This window comes from Oncorhynchus mykiss, chromosome 23 (assembly GCF_057628025.1).
Source record: "Oncorhynchus mykiss isolate SJ-2025 chromosome 23, ASM5762802v1, whole genome shotgun sequence".
NCBI classification, from domain to species: Eukaryota; Metazoa; Chordata; class Actinopteri; order Salmoniformes; family Salmonidae; genus Oncorhynchus; species Oncorhynchus mykiss.
The window spans coordinates 50,243,522-50,259,493 of record NC_143044.1 but is presented as its reverse complement, the minus strand read 5'-3'; the positions used below and the strand labels follow the sequence as shown (position 1 = coordinate 50,259,493).

Here is a 15,972-nt window from a genome sequence, read left to right as displayed (position 1 = left end):
ACAGTTTTATATCTTTATGTTTGAAGCCTGAAATGTGGCAAAAGGTCGCAAAGTTCAAGGGGGCCAAATACTTTCGCAAGGCACTATACATCTTTGATGTGCAGTGCTAATTGTGCAATATTAGATGGCACTTTGACTGGTTTTACCGTAGCCTACCAGGTTGAGAGGGTACCTTAATCCATCGAGGGTCTCAATGTACAAAGATACTGTACCCTACAAAGAAAGGGAATTCTAGAACGAGTTGGAACCCAATATTTAGGTAATGTTGCGGTTTATCGACCATGAGAATGGATTCGTATCCTTTTGATTCCGTTAGAATGAGATCTTCAAGCTAGAGGTGGTAACTGGTACCCGCAATCGCTGATGTTAAAGATGTACAAACATCAAATAGAAATAGTGACATGAATATATACACTGTTAGTAACACATGGAGTACCAGTACCGAAACGAATATGTGGTTAAATGACATGTAAAATACCTATCCAGGCCTGGTAAGATCTGGCATGCGTCAGCAACACCTAGGCAGGGGAACGCGCCCAGTACTGTATGTCATATCCCACGTCTTACCGATGTACTGCGCCCGGTCTTCATCTTCTCCCGGATAAAACAAAAATGGATACATCACATCGACAATAAAATACACGCTCTTTTTGAATGATATATTGTGAATAAATGTGCTTGTGGTTATAATGCATGCGGGGACGGTAAGTTGCCAATTCCGAATATGAAAATGTAACCTATGGGTTGTATAACAATGAGGCCTATGTCTATTTTCGCGTCTTTTTTTTTCTCTATTAGCGTTCACATCAATATGACAATGCCTTTATGATTTCCAAGTAAGCCGCAATATTAGGTTGCATACAGAATATAAGTATCGTATTTTATTGCTTCTGATTATCTGTGAAGGAATACTTCGGGTTTTTTCTAATGCCTGTAGCTGTGGTGGTGGCTGGATGGAGAGCAACACCTTGAGTATTGTATTGGTTTTCATAACCATAATCAAATGACCATGATGACTCGACTATCATATTGAAATCGTTTTGCATCAGAGCATTCACACGCACATACAGATAAATGCAGATGCGGTAAGCCTGTATGTTTCACTAAGTAAATGAGATAATTTTAGAATTCCATGCACATTTTCATTATCGATAGTCCTACACAAAAGCTGCAGCTCCTATTGTCGTCGTAAGCTCAACCACATTCTATCATTCTATCCAAATCTATTGTGTAAACATATTAAACATATATGTAAAACCCTCGACAATAATGATAGAAGGATTAGATTACTGTGTAGGCTCCACATTTGATTTGTTTGCTCTTGCTTCAGCCTAACCCTATTTAGACTTTAGTGCTTGTCTGGCAGGAAGGGGAGGGCTTTTTCCATTGAAAGAGCAGAATTATTATCATTCACAATGGTCCTCATACATGTCTTTCATTGTAATAATATGGTGTTGTACTAAACTCAGATTCCTCTGTTTCTATGTAGAAATCTGGGGTCTTTCCCATGACCAAGGGGACCATGTCAATGGAGGAGACAGCAGATACCTTCACCATCCTGTTCAGTGAAATGATGTGAACACCTGTGAGGCTGTTCTCCAGTCTTTACTAACCCAATGGAGAAAGTCCATTAAAACAGCGTTTTAGTCCAGGACTAGGCTTAATCTTTGTCTGGGAAACCAGCCCTATGTGTATGATGAATGTGACCAGTCTGCCGTCAGTCTGCCACCACCACACCTACAACAGCAGCCTGGGCCCGAGGTGAGTGGGTTGAAAAGAAAAATACACATTTCTGTGGAATGTAAGGAATATGTATCAGCCATCTTCTCCTCCTCCCTCTAGGTCCTCCTCCTCTTCCTCCCCTGGCTGGGCCCTGATCCACACGGCTACCCTCACTTCCTGCTCCCTCCTCCTCATCCTCATATTCTTTCTGGGTTCTTACGGCAACCTGGTGGTGTTCCTCTCCTTCTTCCACCCGGCCTTCCGCAAGTTCCGCACCAACTTCGACTTCATGATCCTGAACTTATCATTCTGTGATATGATTATATGTTGCGTGACTGCGCCGATGTTCGCATTGGTGCTTTTCCTGGACTCAGGTCAGTAGACTGTATATACCATAGAATACCATTCTGGAACTTTGAGGATTTACAACATAGCCTCTATAGTCATTTCATAGGATCTCTATGATATTTACTTCCTTCTGCTCTTTACTTAGTTCTTGTCTCTTGCTTACAGCTAAGACACTGGGCCCTGTCTGTCCCCGATTAATAGATTTTTGTTTTGGGTGGCAGGTAGCCTAGTGGTTAGAGCGTTAGAGCATGTTCGAATCCTAGAGCCAACAAGGTGAAATCTCTTGATGTACCCTTGAGCAAGGCACTTAGCCCTTATTGCTTCAGGATTGCAGTTGATAATGGCTGACCCTGGCCGTGACCTCGTGATCTCGGGGAGTTGGTATATGCCAAAAAAAACAATTTTCTAATTCACAAATAGGATGAATATAATCACCCACCTAATTATTATTATTGTTCTGTTGTGTGCCTATTTGAATTCGCTTAGCTTAATAAACCAATAGAAAAGTCCCAAAACTGCAAACTGTTCCCATCTAGCACTATAGGCAGACTCAACCAAATGATCCAAGTATTTGAAAGTATTTTTCCAAATATTTGAACCCCGGTCTGATTCTTGAAGGTTTGCAAAAGTCTAAAGAGTTAACTTTTTTTTTGTTCCAGGAGGAGGGGGCGTGTCAAAGACTTTTTGCTTCACCTTCCACCTGACCAGCTCTGCCTTCATCATCATGTCTCTGGAGACGGTAGCTGTGATCGCCCTCCATCGGCTCCGTATGGTCCTGGGCCAGCAGCCCAACCGCATGGCCTCGCTCCCCTGTACTCTGGCTCTCACCGCCCTCCTCTGGACCTCTAGCTTTACTATGGCTGCCCTGCTCACCCTGCGAGCCTACCCCATGAAGGAGGGACCCTGCCTGCCTCACTTCGGCCTAACGGGTGGGCCTGCAAGGGTGGTTCTATATGTCTACCTGGCAGACTTTGCATTCTGCGTGGCGGTGGTGTCTGTCTGCTACCTCATGATTGCTCAAACGCTGAGGAAGAATGCACAGGTGAGAGAGAGAGGGAGGGATGGATGAATAACATTTGATTTTCGTGTCAGGTAAATCACATTAGCGACCCACCCCTTGCGGGATTATTTGATACGTTTTTAAGAAACTTTAGTCACACTTAATTACTTATAACTTGCTATAAGCATGTATAAAGCAAAATAATGTTATGACTTATATCATGTTATGTCTCCCTATGCTAAGTGGTTGTTCCCATCCTGTCCCCAGGTGAGGAAGTGCCGCGTCATCACTGTAGACGCCACACGTCCGCCGCTACCACAACCCCCTCCCCCGCTCATGGCGGCCGGCTTAGAGAGCATGCAGTGTGCCGTCCAGGTTCCTTCACTCTACCGCAACCAGACCTACAACAAGCTCCAACACATTCAGACTCACTCCTACACTAACAGACCCACCAGCCAGGGTCTAGTACCCGGGGCTGCCCAGGGAGCTACCTGCTGCCAGCTCGTCTCTACCGTCAACCTGGCCACAGTTAAAGACTCCAAGGCTGTAGTAACCTGTGTGGTGATTGTATTCTCCGTCCTTCTCTGTTGTCTCCCCATGGGCGTCTCCTTAGCTCAGGACGTCCTCTCTCCAGAGAGCAGCTTCGCTCACTACCAGTTCGAACTGTGCGGTTTCGCGCTCATCTTCCTCAAGTCGTGCATCAACCCATTCGTGTACTCTCGCAACAGCGCCGGGCTTCGCCGACGCGTCCTCTGCTGCCTCCAATGGGTGGCGCTGGTGTTCCTCTGCTGCAAGCACAAGACACGGCTCCATGCCATGGGTAAAGGCAGTCTCGAGGTCAACCGTAACAAGTCCTCGCACCACGAGACCAACTCTGCCTATGTCCTCTCACCCAAGCCACAAAGGAGACTGGTGGATCAAGCCTGTGGACCCAGTCACTCCCGGGACTGTGCCCCTAGTCCGAGAGCTACAGGCGGGCATGGTGGGCGTAAGCCCAGGCCCCCTAGCACCTCCACCCCCATCAACACCCGTATCGAGCCCTACTACAGTATCTACAACAGCAGCCCCTCTGCAGGACCCGGCTCCCCTACCAACAGTCTGCAGCCTGCTGCCAACTCCTCCTCCTCCCAGGCCTTTGGGTTCAACAAGTCCTACGTTGCCATGCACTATCACATCCACCAGGAGGTGCTGCAGGACGTTGAGAGCACCTCAGCCCATAAGATTCCCATACCTTCAGTCTGACTAACCACCATGATTGATTGGATCCCTTCAGTCTAAACTGACGAATAGCCTTGGCTTAGACCTGAAGACTTGTGTTGGCTCGCCAATCTAATGCCAATAGGCTTTAGTTCAGTGGGCTAACATAGTCTTGTGGTTCTGCCAGACTTTGAGAGGACCTCGGTGCATCAGATCTCCATACCTTCAGTTTAACTTACCACAATGATTTATACATGAATTGATTTATTTATTGATCAGATACTTTACTTCGAGTGTAACCCTGCCACCATGCTGAAATTGGAGAGGGATTGGGCACATAGATCAGGGATGCTAAAAGTTACTATAATATTATATGACTATTACCACAAGACACCAGAGAGTAAACGGTACTAATTGTCTGAATATCATGTGGTATTGAACTGTTAGAGGTAAAGAATAACCCCCATTGACTTCAGAATATTAAATGGAAGATCTCTTAGTCCAGAGGGAGAGAAACACCACTGATCCCATATTGTTATTGATGTTACTGAAATAAGTGGAATCACTTTTTACACTGACATGACATTTTTCATATTGTACAATTTAGATGGTCTTTCTCGTCATAATAATACTGTATTTGTGAGTCTCATACATGTTCTATGATATCAGTAAATGTTTTGCAAGTGCAATGTGTCCAGTGGCTCCTGGCAAAGAAAATATCTAAATTGAAGATCTATTGTATAAACACCTCTTATGGAGTAAGAGACCTCTGGTGGTCAACTAATCAACCTGCAACTTACTGTCCAAGCTTTTGTCATGTCACACAATGATGTCCAGTACAGATGCTCTCAACCCCCAGACGTTTCACCATGTTGTTGAACTAACACACCTGATTCACCTAGTCAACAAGTTCAATCAGGTGAGCTAGCTGTGGAATAGTTCAAATACATAGAATGTACGGGGTTACTGAGAAGTTTGAGAACCCCTGATCTATTGTATCACATTATCTACCAGTGATCAGACAGAAGTCACTTTTTGTTGGCCTTTTACTAAATGTGTCATGTTTGAGAGCTGAGGACCAATCAGGTTATCACATTGTGGCTAGCTATCCAAGACCATGGGGTATGACTAGAATTCATTTCAACCTAACTTTGTTCAGATGGTTTTATTTATTTTTTCAGTGTATTCCTCATTTAAACCACAGAACACACCAGATTTAGAAATCCACAGAAATGACATCCGATTTAGTGCATAACCAATGTTAATCATCAGCGCTCGTCAATAACATCCAGGGATTGAATTCACAGCACATCAGTTTATAAGATACTCTCAATCACCCTGTAACGTAACAACAACCAGGGTTGGGGTCAATTTCAGAAGTAAACAAATTCAAATCCTAATTTTCCTTACTGCTTTCGAATGAGGAAATTGGAATTTCAGTTTCCTGAATTGACAAATGGATTTGACCCCAACCCTGACACCAAAGCCCCAGTCTTACTATGCCCAGATATTGTTTGTCCAAATATTTTAAAATTCAAAACGGACTTTGTCGGAAGATACTGTATCTACAAACAAAAAAAAAACGTATAATTGTCAAGGACAAGCATGTAATCAAACTGAAATTAAACCCAAATAAATACAGTTAAAATGCTGAGGATAAAACCAACTACGTATAAAAACATGAGCAGAGAAAATGATTTTATGTAGAGGTGCTGACTACCGGCGAATAAACTATCAGCTCTATAAATAAAGAGTTGCACACTATATAAACTCCCTGTCATTTATTGGGTAAATCACCATGTTTCGGCATCACTGTGCCTTCAGGGTAATGTCATGAATGCTTAAACCAGATTATGTAGACAAACGGTGGAATTAGTGCAACCAATGACAATAGTGAAGGGTGTGTCATAATTAAGTTAATTAGAATGAATTGAATGAAACCATACATTTAAAAAAAATGATAGCATATTGAATATATTAGGCTATTGTTATCATATGGAAACATAAATATTGTATATATTAGCACCAACATACATTGTTCAATTCAATTTCACATATATATTTGTTTCCCATTTCATAAAAAAATGTGTTACATGTCATCTTTTGGTTCAACCATAATGCATAATCAACAGGGGGAACATATTGGGTGTATGCTGATAAGCTGTAGAAAGAATGTATCCATTCATAAGACTTGTTCATAAAATGGGCCTGAGATCAAAGTCAATATTCAGACCACTAGGGGTCAATGTTTTTAGAGAGGATATCCAGTAGGCCTCCCTTTGTAGTAGTAGGATCTCAATGTTACCTCCTCTCCTTGGTAGAGCAACATGCTCAATGCCTGTCTATTTGAGAGGAGAGAGGTTGATTAGCTTCAACAAAGTGAGCTGCTACTGGATAGTCAATGTTATTTAACAGTTTTACTCAATTATTAAGTTAATTAGAATGAATTATGACACACTTCACTAATGTCATTGGTTGCGCTAATTGCACTGTTGTCTATATAACCTGGTTTTAGCAATCATGACATTACCCTGAAGAGAACACAGTGATGCCGAAATGTTGGTGATTTACCCAATAACTTACTGGGAGTTTATATATAGTGTTCAACTACAACATGGAAGCTGGTTATCCTGATGATGCTGTTTGAATGATTGTTTGTTCTGTCCAGGCATCTTGGCCAGAGAACACTAGAACTAACCTGCCCTAAGAGGAAGATCTGAAGTCCAGTCCATAGAGCCTTGTGACGTGAACAGGGTCCCATTTCCAACTCAGATCAAATGTAAGGTTTATCATAAGGTTTTTGATGCAACATGGAGTTGGTTCAGTACATAGGAGGTTTAAGCCAGGGTGGAAGAGGGGTGCTGTGGCCCTGGGTTCCAAGGGCCGTTCCAGGATCAACACGCTCCTCTCCAAGTCCATGTCAGTCTGGACCTCCTGAGTAGTGCCATGGGCCTTGGTTCATCCAGTCTTCCATTTCAGGACATCTTTGCCTAAATCCCTGTCCTTTATTTTCTAGAACAAAGAAGACGTGTTACTAGATGTGCACATCATTTTCTCAATTTAAATGTAGTAAAACGTCTTCATTTTTACTTCTGTTCATCCCTCCTTTTCACCATCTCTTCAGCCTCCTCTGTCTGTGCTGTTAGCTGGAGATGGAGAGAAGGCCTTTCTCATCAGCTGTGTCCAGGATCTGGCATATAACTGGAGACTCAACCTGATGGGAAAAAAAATAACCTGATCATGTTTATTTGCCATGTGTAGTGATACACTGGAAACCTGACTCGCCCAACCGCTTGCGGAAAAAACAGCAAGAATGGGTTCAAGTGTTGAACCATAACATGGTGTGACAGTGATGCGTGTGTGCATTCTTACCCCAAGGACGTACTGGCAGGTCTGAGGCTCCAGCATGTACACAGTGACGGCATGGGGAGACTCAGACTCCTTACACCTGAGACACAGGACGGGCTTCCATCAGAGACCGGCTGTGTATTCAGTGACATGAAACGTTCTGAACGAGAATGCCAAGTGTGCAAAGCTGTCATCTAGGCAGAGGGAATCTCAAAGTCATTTGGATTTGTTTCAACACTTTTTTGGTTACTACATGATTCCATGTGTGTTATTTAATAGTTGATGTCGTCACTATTATTCTACAAAATAGTAAAAAAGAAAGAAAAACCCTTGAATGAGTAGGCGTACCCAAACTGGTACTGTATATTATATTAAGAGACCCTACTAGACCACACCAATGATGACTCACGATATACAGTACCAGTCAAAAGTTTGGACATCTACTAATTCAAGTGTTTGAAATTTTTCTACAGTTTAGAATAATAGTGTGGAAACACATATGGAATCATGTAAACTCAGAAAAAAAAGAAACGTCCCTTTCTTTCAAAAATAATTTGTAAAAATCCAAAGACTTCACAGATCTTCATTGTAAAGGGTTTAAACACTGTTTGCCATGCTATGAACCATGAACAATTAATGAACATGCACCTGGGGAACGGTCGTTAGGACACTAACAGCTTACAGACGGTAGGAAATGATGGTCACAGTTATGAAAACAGGACACTAAAGAGGCCTTTCTATGGACTCTAATAAATTGCGATGTCCGTACTGTGAGACGCCTAAGACAGCGCTACAGGGAGACAGGACGGACAATTGATCGTCCTCGCAGTGGCAGACCACGTGTAACAACACCTGCACAGGATTGGTACATCCGAACATCACACCAGCGGGACAGGTACAGGATGGCAACAACAACTGCCCGAATTGCAGCAGGAACACACAATCAGTGCTCAGACTGTCGGCAATGGGCTTACAGGCCTGTTGTCTGATGAGGACCTGCCTTACATCACCGTTTCGGGTAGCCTTCCACAAACTTCCCACAATAGGTTGGGTGAATTTTGGCCCATTCCTCCTGACAGAGCTGGTGTAACTAAGTCAGGTTTGTAGGCCAGGTTTGTAAATCTTCTATAGGATTGAGGTCAGGGCTTTGTGATGGCCACTCCAAAACCTTGACTTTGTTGTTCTTAAGCCATTTTGCCACAACTTTGGATGTCATTGTCCATTTGCGACGAAGCTTTAACTTCCTGACTGATGTCTTGAGATGTTACTTCAATATATCCACATAATTTTCCTCCCTCATGATGCCATCTATTTTGTGAAGTGCCTCCTGCAGCAAAGCACCCCCACAAAATGATGCTGCCACCCCCGTGCTTCACGGTTGGGATGGTGTTCTTCGGCATGCAAGCATCCCCCTTTTTCCTCCAGACATAACAATGGTCATTATGGCCAAACAGTTCTATTTTTGTTTCATCAGACCAGAGGACATTTCTCCAAAAAGTACCATCTTTGTCCCCATGTGCAGTTGCAAACCGTAGTCTGGCTTTTTTATGACGGTTTTGGAGCAGTGTCTTCTTCCTTGCTGAACGTCCTTTCAGGTTATGTTGATATAGGACTCGTTTTACTGTGGATATAGATACTTTGTATGCGTTTCCTCCAGCATCTTCACAAGGTCCTTTGCTGTTGTTCTGGGATTGATTTGCACTTTTCACACCAAAGTACGTTCATCTCTAGGAGACAGAACGAGTCTCCTTCCTGAGCAGTATGACGGCTGTGTGGTCCCATGGTGTGTATACTTGCGTACTATTGGTTGTACAGATGAACGTGGTACCTTCAGGCGTTTGGAAATTGCTCCCAAGGATGAACCAGACTTGTGGAGGTTTACAATTATTTTTTCTGAGGTCTTGGTTGATTTTAAAAAAAGAATTCCCATGATGTCGAGAAAAGAGACAGAGTTTGAACGTAGGCCTTGAAATACATCCACAGGTACACCTCCAATTGACTCAAATGATGTCAATCAGCCTTTCAGAATCTTCTAAAGCCATGACATAATTTTCTGTAATTTTCCAAGCTGTTTAAAGGCACAGTCAACTTAGTGTATGTAAACTTCTGACCCACTGGAATTGTGAAACAGTGAATTATAAGTGAAATAATCTGTCTATAAACAATTGTTGGAAAAAATGACTTGTGTCATGCACAAAGTAGATGTCCTAACCGACTTGCCAAAACTATAGTTTGTTAACAAGAAATGTGTGGAGTGGTTGAAAAACAAGTTTTAATGACTCCAACCTAAGTGTATGTAAACTTCCGACTTCAATTGTATATAAGAATATTAAGAGACCCTACTTGAGCTTGACGATGACCTGTCTGGGTTTCCCCGTCAGGTCACACACGTCCCCATGGCCGTAGAAGAGAGACACCAGTCTGGGGAGGAAGTACAACAACCATGAAGTCCTTATCCTGACTATCAATCAATGTGTTGTCATTAGAAAATCAGGTTTCCTGGACCCTGAAGAATCCTATTCCTGGACTAAAACGCCCTTTCAATTGATATTCTCCATTGAGTTCATCTTTGTCCAGGACACCAGCCCCTAATGCCCCAATATTCATTAACATTGTGCTGATCAATAAATAAATAAACGTCTTGTATGGCTGACGGACGTACTTTACTTTCTGCACTCCGTGGTCTTTGAACTGGTAAGATCTGGCCACGTTCTTCTGAGCCCACTGCAGATGTTCCTCAGCATTCCAACTGCCCACTACCACAATGTTCTTCCCCTGCTCCTTATCCTGGGAGAGAATCAATTCATCATCCTATATTAGATACTTTAACATCGCAAAAAATACATGAGGCACCCAGCCAGCCAAAACTGTAACATCTTTCAGTCTACAGGAAATGTTGTGCTTCAGCATTTCAACGTTACTAAGTAAATAACCCTTACCTCATGGTACTGATGTACATGCTTCCCATAGCAGAACTCATACTTCCACCATCCCACTCCCTGCAACACACGTTCTAGACATCAGACAGAGGCTACAGTATGAAGAGTTGTGGGAGTTGAATTTACCACGATCAAGATGTAGAAACATCTCAAGGATGATCAATGGAAACAGGATGCAGCTGAGCTCAATTGAGTCTTATAGCAAAGGGCTGAATACTTACGCGTTTGTTTTATAAATGTTCTAAAATTTCTTAGAAACAGTTTTTGCTTTGTCATTATGGGGTATTGTGTGTAGATTGCTGAGGGGTTTATTTAATCAATTTTTGAATAAGGCTGTAACGTAACAAAATGTGGAAAAAGTCAAGGGGTCTAAATACTTTGAAGGCACTGCATATTACATTGAATTAACAACAGCAGCCAATGAGCAGTAGCCAATATGTGGCTGTAGACAATGAGCAGGTGTCCCTTTCAACAGCCAGCCTATCAGCAGGCCTCATACTAACCCCATGAAGACAGTAGGAGCCACTCAGGAACTCTTTGATCAGCTGCTCGTCTGTCAGACGGGAAATGTGGGTGGTTCCCACGGTAACCTGGGTCTGCCCGCCCACCACCAGGGGCTTATGGGTAGAGGAGAAGGCCTCCTCTCTCATGGGGGACGTACTCTCCTCCTGGAGGACAAGAGAAGGGAGGAGGTGTTTAGTTAGAATACATTAAACAGACAGCTTCTAAACCTGGGTTGTGTTCAGTACAGACAAAACAGTTTTCAAAGTGGGAATAGCTACCTACCCGAACTTGTCCAACAGGAATACACATTTTCGTTCTTCTGATCATGACCCTGTATTGCCCCATCATTGGTGTAAAGTATTTAAGTAAACATATTTTAATGTACTACTTAAGTAGTTTTTTGGGGCATCTGTGTATTTTTGACCACTTTTACTTCACTACATTCCTAAAGAAAATGATGTAGTTTACTCCATACATTTCCCTGACACCCAAAAGTTCTCATTACATTTTGAATGCTTAACAGGACAGAAAAGGTCCAATTCACGCACTTATCAAGAAAACATCCCTGGTCATCCGTACTGCCTATGATCTGACAACTCACTAAACACAAATGCTTTGTTTCTGAATGATGTCTGAGTGTTGGAGTGTGCCCCTGGCTATCTGTACGTTTTTTTTTTTACATGAAAAATTGTGCCATCTGATATGCTTAATATAAGGAATTTGAAACGATTTATACTTTTTAGTTTTGATACTTAAGTATATTTCAAACCAAATACTTTTAGACTTTTACTCAAGTAGTATTTTACTGGGTGTCTTTTACTTTTATTTGAGTAATTTCTATTAAGGTAGCTTTACTTTTACTCACGTATGACAATTGGCAAATTTTTTCACCACTGTGCCCCACTACCATCACCTCTTATCTTCAACATTCCCTTCTCTCCTGTCTTCTTTCTCACTCTCCCCTCTCTCTTTCTCCTCCCCTAGTCTCTCTCCTGTCTTCTTTCTCACTCTCCCCTCTCTCTTTCTCCTCCCCTAGTCTCTCTCCTGTCTTCTTTCTCACTCTCCCCTCTCCTAGTCTCTCTCCTGTCTTCTTTCTCCTCCCCTAGTCTCTCTCCTGTCTTCTTTCTCACTCTCCCCTTTCTCTTTCTCCTCTCCTAGTCTCTCTCCTTCCCCCCTCCTCCTTTCTCACTTCTCTTTCCGGGGCAGCAGCAGCGGCAGTGAAGGGAGGTTTCAGCAGCTCCTCCTGCTCCCGGTCCATCTGAGAGAGACTATGAGGCCGCAGGGGAGAACCAGACATGGCCTGGCAGAAGATGGCATTCACAGGGGACGACTTGAACCTAACAGACCACGGGATAAAGATATAAGCCTCCATATCATTTCAAACAAGGTAGTCCCCTTGACTTATAGTTGAGAAATACATAATGAGGGGAACTGGTTGGGTTTGGGATGCAGTTTACAGTAGACCTGCTGGTACCTGTCATTTTATTTAACCCTTACTTTACCAGGTAAGTTGACTGAGAACACATTCTAATTGACAGCAACAACCTGGGGAATAGTTACGTGGGAGAGGGGGGATGAATGAGCCAATTGTAACCTGGGGATGATTAGGTGGCCATGATGGTATGAGGGCCAGACTGGGAATTTAGCCAGGACACCAGGGTTAACACCTCTACTCTTACGATAAGTGCCACTGGATCTTTAGTTACCACAGAGAGTCAGGACACCCGTTTAATGTCCCTTCCAAAAGATGGCACCCTACACAAGGCAATGTCCCTAATCACTGCCCTGGGGCATTGGGATTTTTCTTTAGACAAGAGAAAAGAGTGCCTCCTACTGGCCCTCCAACACCACTTCCAGCAGCATCTCCCATCCAGGGACTGACCCTGCTTAGCTTCAGTGGCAAGCCAGCAGTGCGGTGAAGGGTGTTATGCTATTGCATTTTGGTTGTGGACCTCATTCTCTCTCTACCCACCTGTATTTAGGGTGTGCACAGATCAGAGGGGTCAGCACCACTACTTCGTACTCGCAGGTAGTGACCTCAGCGATAGAGAGGATCTCGTGCTTGGCTTCGGGGTGGCAGACATACAGCACATTGGTGGAGCGAGGCGTGTTCTGTTTCAGGACACACGCCGTCCCGTGGGCCATCAACACCGGGTAGTATGGAGTCAGCTGGCCCTCCACGTTCTTAGTGGGAACCTAGAAACATTTATATTTTCATCGCTTAGCAGAGACAATCGGCACATTCAACTTAGGTAGATAAACTAATCACAGCAAGTAAAACCTTCAAAATAGCGACACATGATTAGAGAGAGAAATAAAACGAGAAAAGACAAAGTTCAAAGAAGTCTTACGAAGTGTTTTTTAAAATGTATTTATGTGTATGAGTCAAGATGTTGAACAACCAACCTCTTTCTCAGCTTCTGGCGTGGGATCCATCTCCTCAACTTTCTCTACCTCTGCAATTTCTGTTCCTGAAGTGGCTGAAGACTCTGTCGTCTTGGTCATGCTTCCCAAGACGTACTCCTGAACTTTGATCTGCCAGATCAACACGAAAATATTTTTTTCTTATTTATTGCAACATACTTGATGGTAGACATTATAATGATGCCATCATTTCCCACTGACCTGTCCCGTCTCCTTCTCCTCATGGTATTGTCTCACATGTTTCCCATGACAAACCTCATACGTCCAGTATGACTCAATCTATTAATTAACACCACAACAAATGCCAGAAGAGACCGTGGTTAGCCTATCCATAGAAAGTGACAGCACAGTACATGACACTACCGTTCAAAAGTTTGGGGTCACTTAGAAATGTCCTTGTTTTTTACTGAAAATATTTTTTTTCCATTAAAATAACATCAAATTGATCAGAAATACTGTGTAGACATTGTTAATGTTGTAAATTACTATTGTAGCTGGAAACGGCAGATTGTTTATGGATTATCTACAGGAGTGATGGTTGCTGATAATGGGCCTCTGTATGCCTATGTAGATATTCCATGAAATAAATCTGCCGTTTCCAGCAACAATAGTCATTAACAATGTCTACACTGTATTTCTTATCAATTTGAAGTTATTTTAATGGACCAAAAATATTGCTTTTCTTTCAAAAACAAGGACATTTCTAAGTGACCCCAAACTTTGAAAGGTAGTATTTATTTGTATGTTTTATAGATCCCCATTAGCTGCTGCCAAAGCAGGAGCTACTCTTCCTGGGGTCCAGCTAAATTAAGGTGATTTATACAACTTTAAAACATTGCAATACATTCACAGATTTCACAACACACCGGGTGCCCTCAGGCCCCTACTCCACCACATTACTAAATCCACGTGTATGTTATTGTATGTGTGTGTGTGTCAATACTTGTGTTGCTTCACAGTCCCCACTGTTCCATAAAGTGTTTATCTGGGTTTTTATTTTACTGCTTGCATCCGTTACTTGATGTGGAATAGAGTTCCATGTAGTCATGGTTCCATGTAGTCATGGCTCTATGTAGTACTATGTGCCTTCCATAGTCTGTTATGGGCTTGGGGACTGTGAAGAGACCTCTTGTGGCATGACTTGTGGGGTATGCATGGGTGTCCGAGCTGTGTGCCAGTAGTTTAGACAGTGTACATCTATAGCATGTGATCCCTAGGGGGGGGCCATGACATTAGTGTTGCAGTGGTACTCAGTATAGCCTATATTTAGACAGAAGTAGAAGTGAAACGGTTCAGTTCTCACTCTGTAGGAGCAGCTGCTCTCTTTGAACAGTGGGTCCAGCAGATCACCTGGAGTGGGACCAGCGTACACCTTGTCATCATCCTGAGAGAGAGGGGTGCGGAGAGAGAGAAAAAGAGAGGGAGGGGAGACAGGAGGATAAGTGAGAAGCAATATTGTTGTAAAGAGTGAAACTGAAAATGATTACTCGAACTCACACCATCTCCATTTGACAAGGAAGGCAGGCGACATTTGTATTTCTCCTTCTCTGTTGTTGTCATAATGACAAAGTCATCTTCTTTGTAGAAGGCACCTGAGGTTGGCTATGGAAGGACAGATTTAGGGTCAGATGTTGTGTAAGTGCTCTGCTTTGCAGCAGTCATAACAGGCAAACTATGCATGGTCAGTTTCTGCGTTGGCAGTCATATGACAACAGCCATAACAAGGAATTTTCAGCTAGCTAGGCTTAAGCTTAACATACTTTATCACCATTTAAAACTAGCTAGCTAACGTTCGCTTTTCAATGAAATCATAAATAACCAGCCATGATTTAACGTTAACTATGACAAAAACTATATTTATTCTCTATCACAAAACACTCACCAGGGTGAATTCGGCCCCGGGCCAGTTAATTTTGAATGGGATTTCATCAGTAAACGAAGGAGATCCACCTCTGTTAGCCGACACACCACAATACACCTCCAACAAACCCCCAAACAACACGAACAACAGCCGAGTCCCGTCCATTACCCCTGCAAGGCTCGATCGCTAACTACCTTCTACGGTGCCTGCCAAGGCATGAGATAGCTAACCTGAGTTAAAACCGGGTTAGCTTTGGAGTTATCGTAAAATTATGAATCCATCTGGCTGTCTCTCTTTCATTTGTCAACACAGCGAACAGGAAGTATCCAGTCGTTTGCCACGTCTATTTCCGGTACAGCCTGTTTAGCCAGCTTTGGGACACACAACATCGGCAGTCTGTATTGGTTGGACTCCCTGAGTTGTGAATTGTTCTTGTAGGTGGCGACGGAAAACAACTCTACCACAATATACCCGGCTTCACCGAAAAAATACGTTTCCTGTCAACAAAAGCATATGTATAATCTTTAGGAACTCTACTTACCAGAAACCAACCTTACTAAAGCACAAACTGTTCGGGTCATTCAGTGCTGGCCTACTCACAGGGATCCTAAATCCTCACCCTTTGCCCA

The 15,972-nt window shown here is 43.0% G+C and overlaps 2 protein-coding genes across 2 annotated transcripts; one reads left to right on the top strand and one right to left on the bottom strand.

Moving 5' to 3' along the window:
- Positions 1-233: 233 nt before the first annotated feature.
- gpr75 (G protein-coupled receptor 75) lies at positions 234-4,956 on the top strand. The gene is made up of 5 exons (XM_021581398.3): positions 234-704; positions 1,490-1,761; positions 1,843-2,096; positions 2,730-3,112; positions 3,338-4,956. Exons 2-5 carry the CDS (start codon positions 1,688-1,690, stop codon positions 4,310-4,312), a joined length of 1,686 nt encoding a protein of 561 aa, XP_021437073.1. The 5' UTR covers positions 234-704; positions 1,490-1,687; the 3' UTR covers positions 4,313-4,956.
- A 461-nt stretch (positions 4,957-5,417) lies between these two features.
- On the bottom strand, positions 5,418-15,658 carry LOC110503019 (endoplasmic reticulum lectin 1). Its single transcript, XM_090217578.1, has 14 exons — positions 15,365-15,658; positions 14,980-15,084; positions 14,786-14,866; positions 13,684-13,761; positions 13,465-13,593; positions 13,031-13,254; positions 12,248-12,395; positions 11,058-11,222; positions 10,555-10,614; positions 10,278-10,402; positions 9,959-10,036; positions 7,640-7,715; positions 7,358-7,481; positions 5,418-7,279 (listed from the first exon to the last, which is right to left on the bottom strand). Exons 1-13 carry the CDS (start codon positions 15,506-15,508, stop codon positions 7,410-7,412), a joined length of 1,485 nt encoding a protein of 494 aa, XP_090073704.1. The 5' UTR covers positions 15,509-15,658; the 3' UTR covers positions 5,418-7,279; positions 7,358-7,409.
- Between the last annotated feature and the right edge of the window lie 314 nt (positions 15,659-15,972).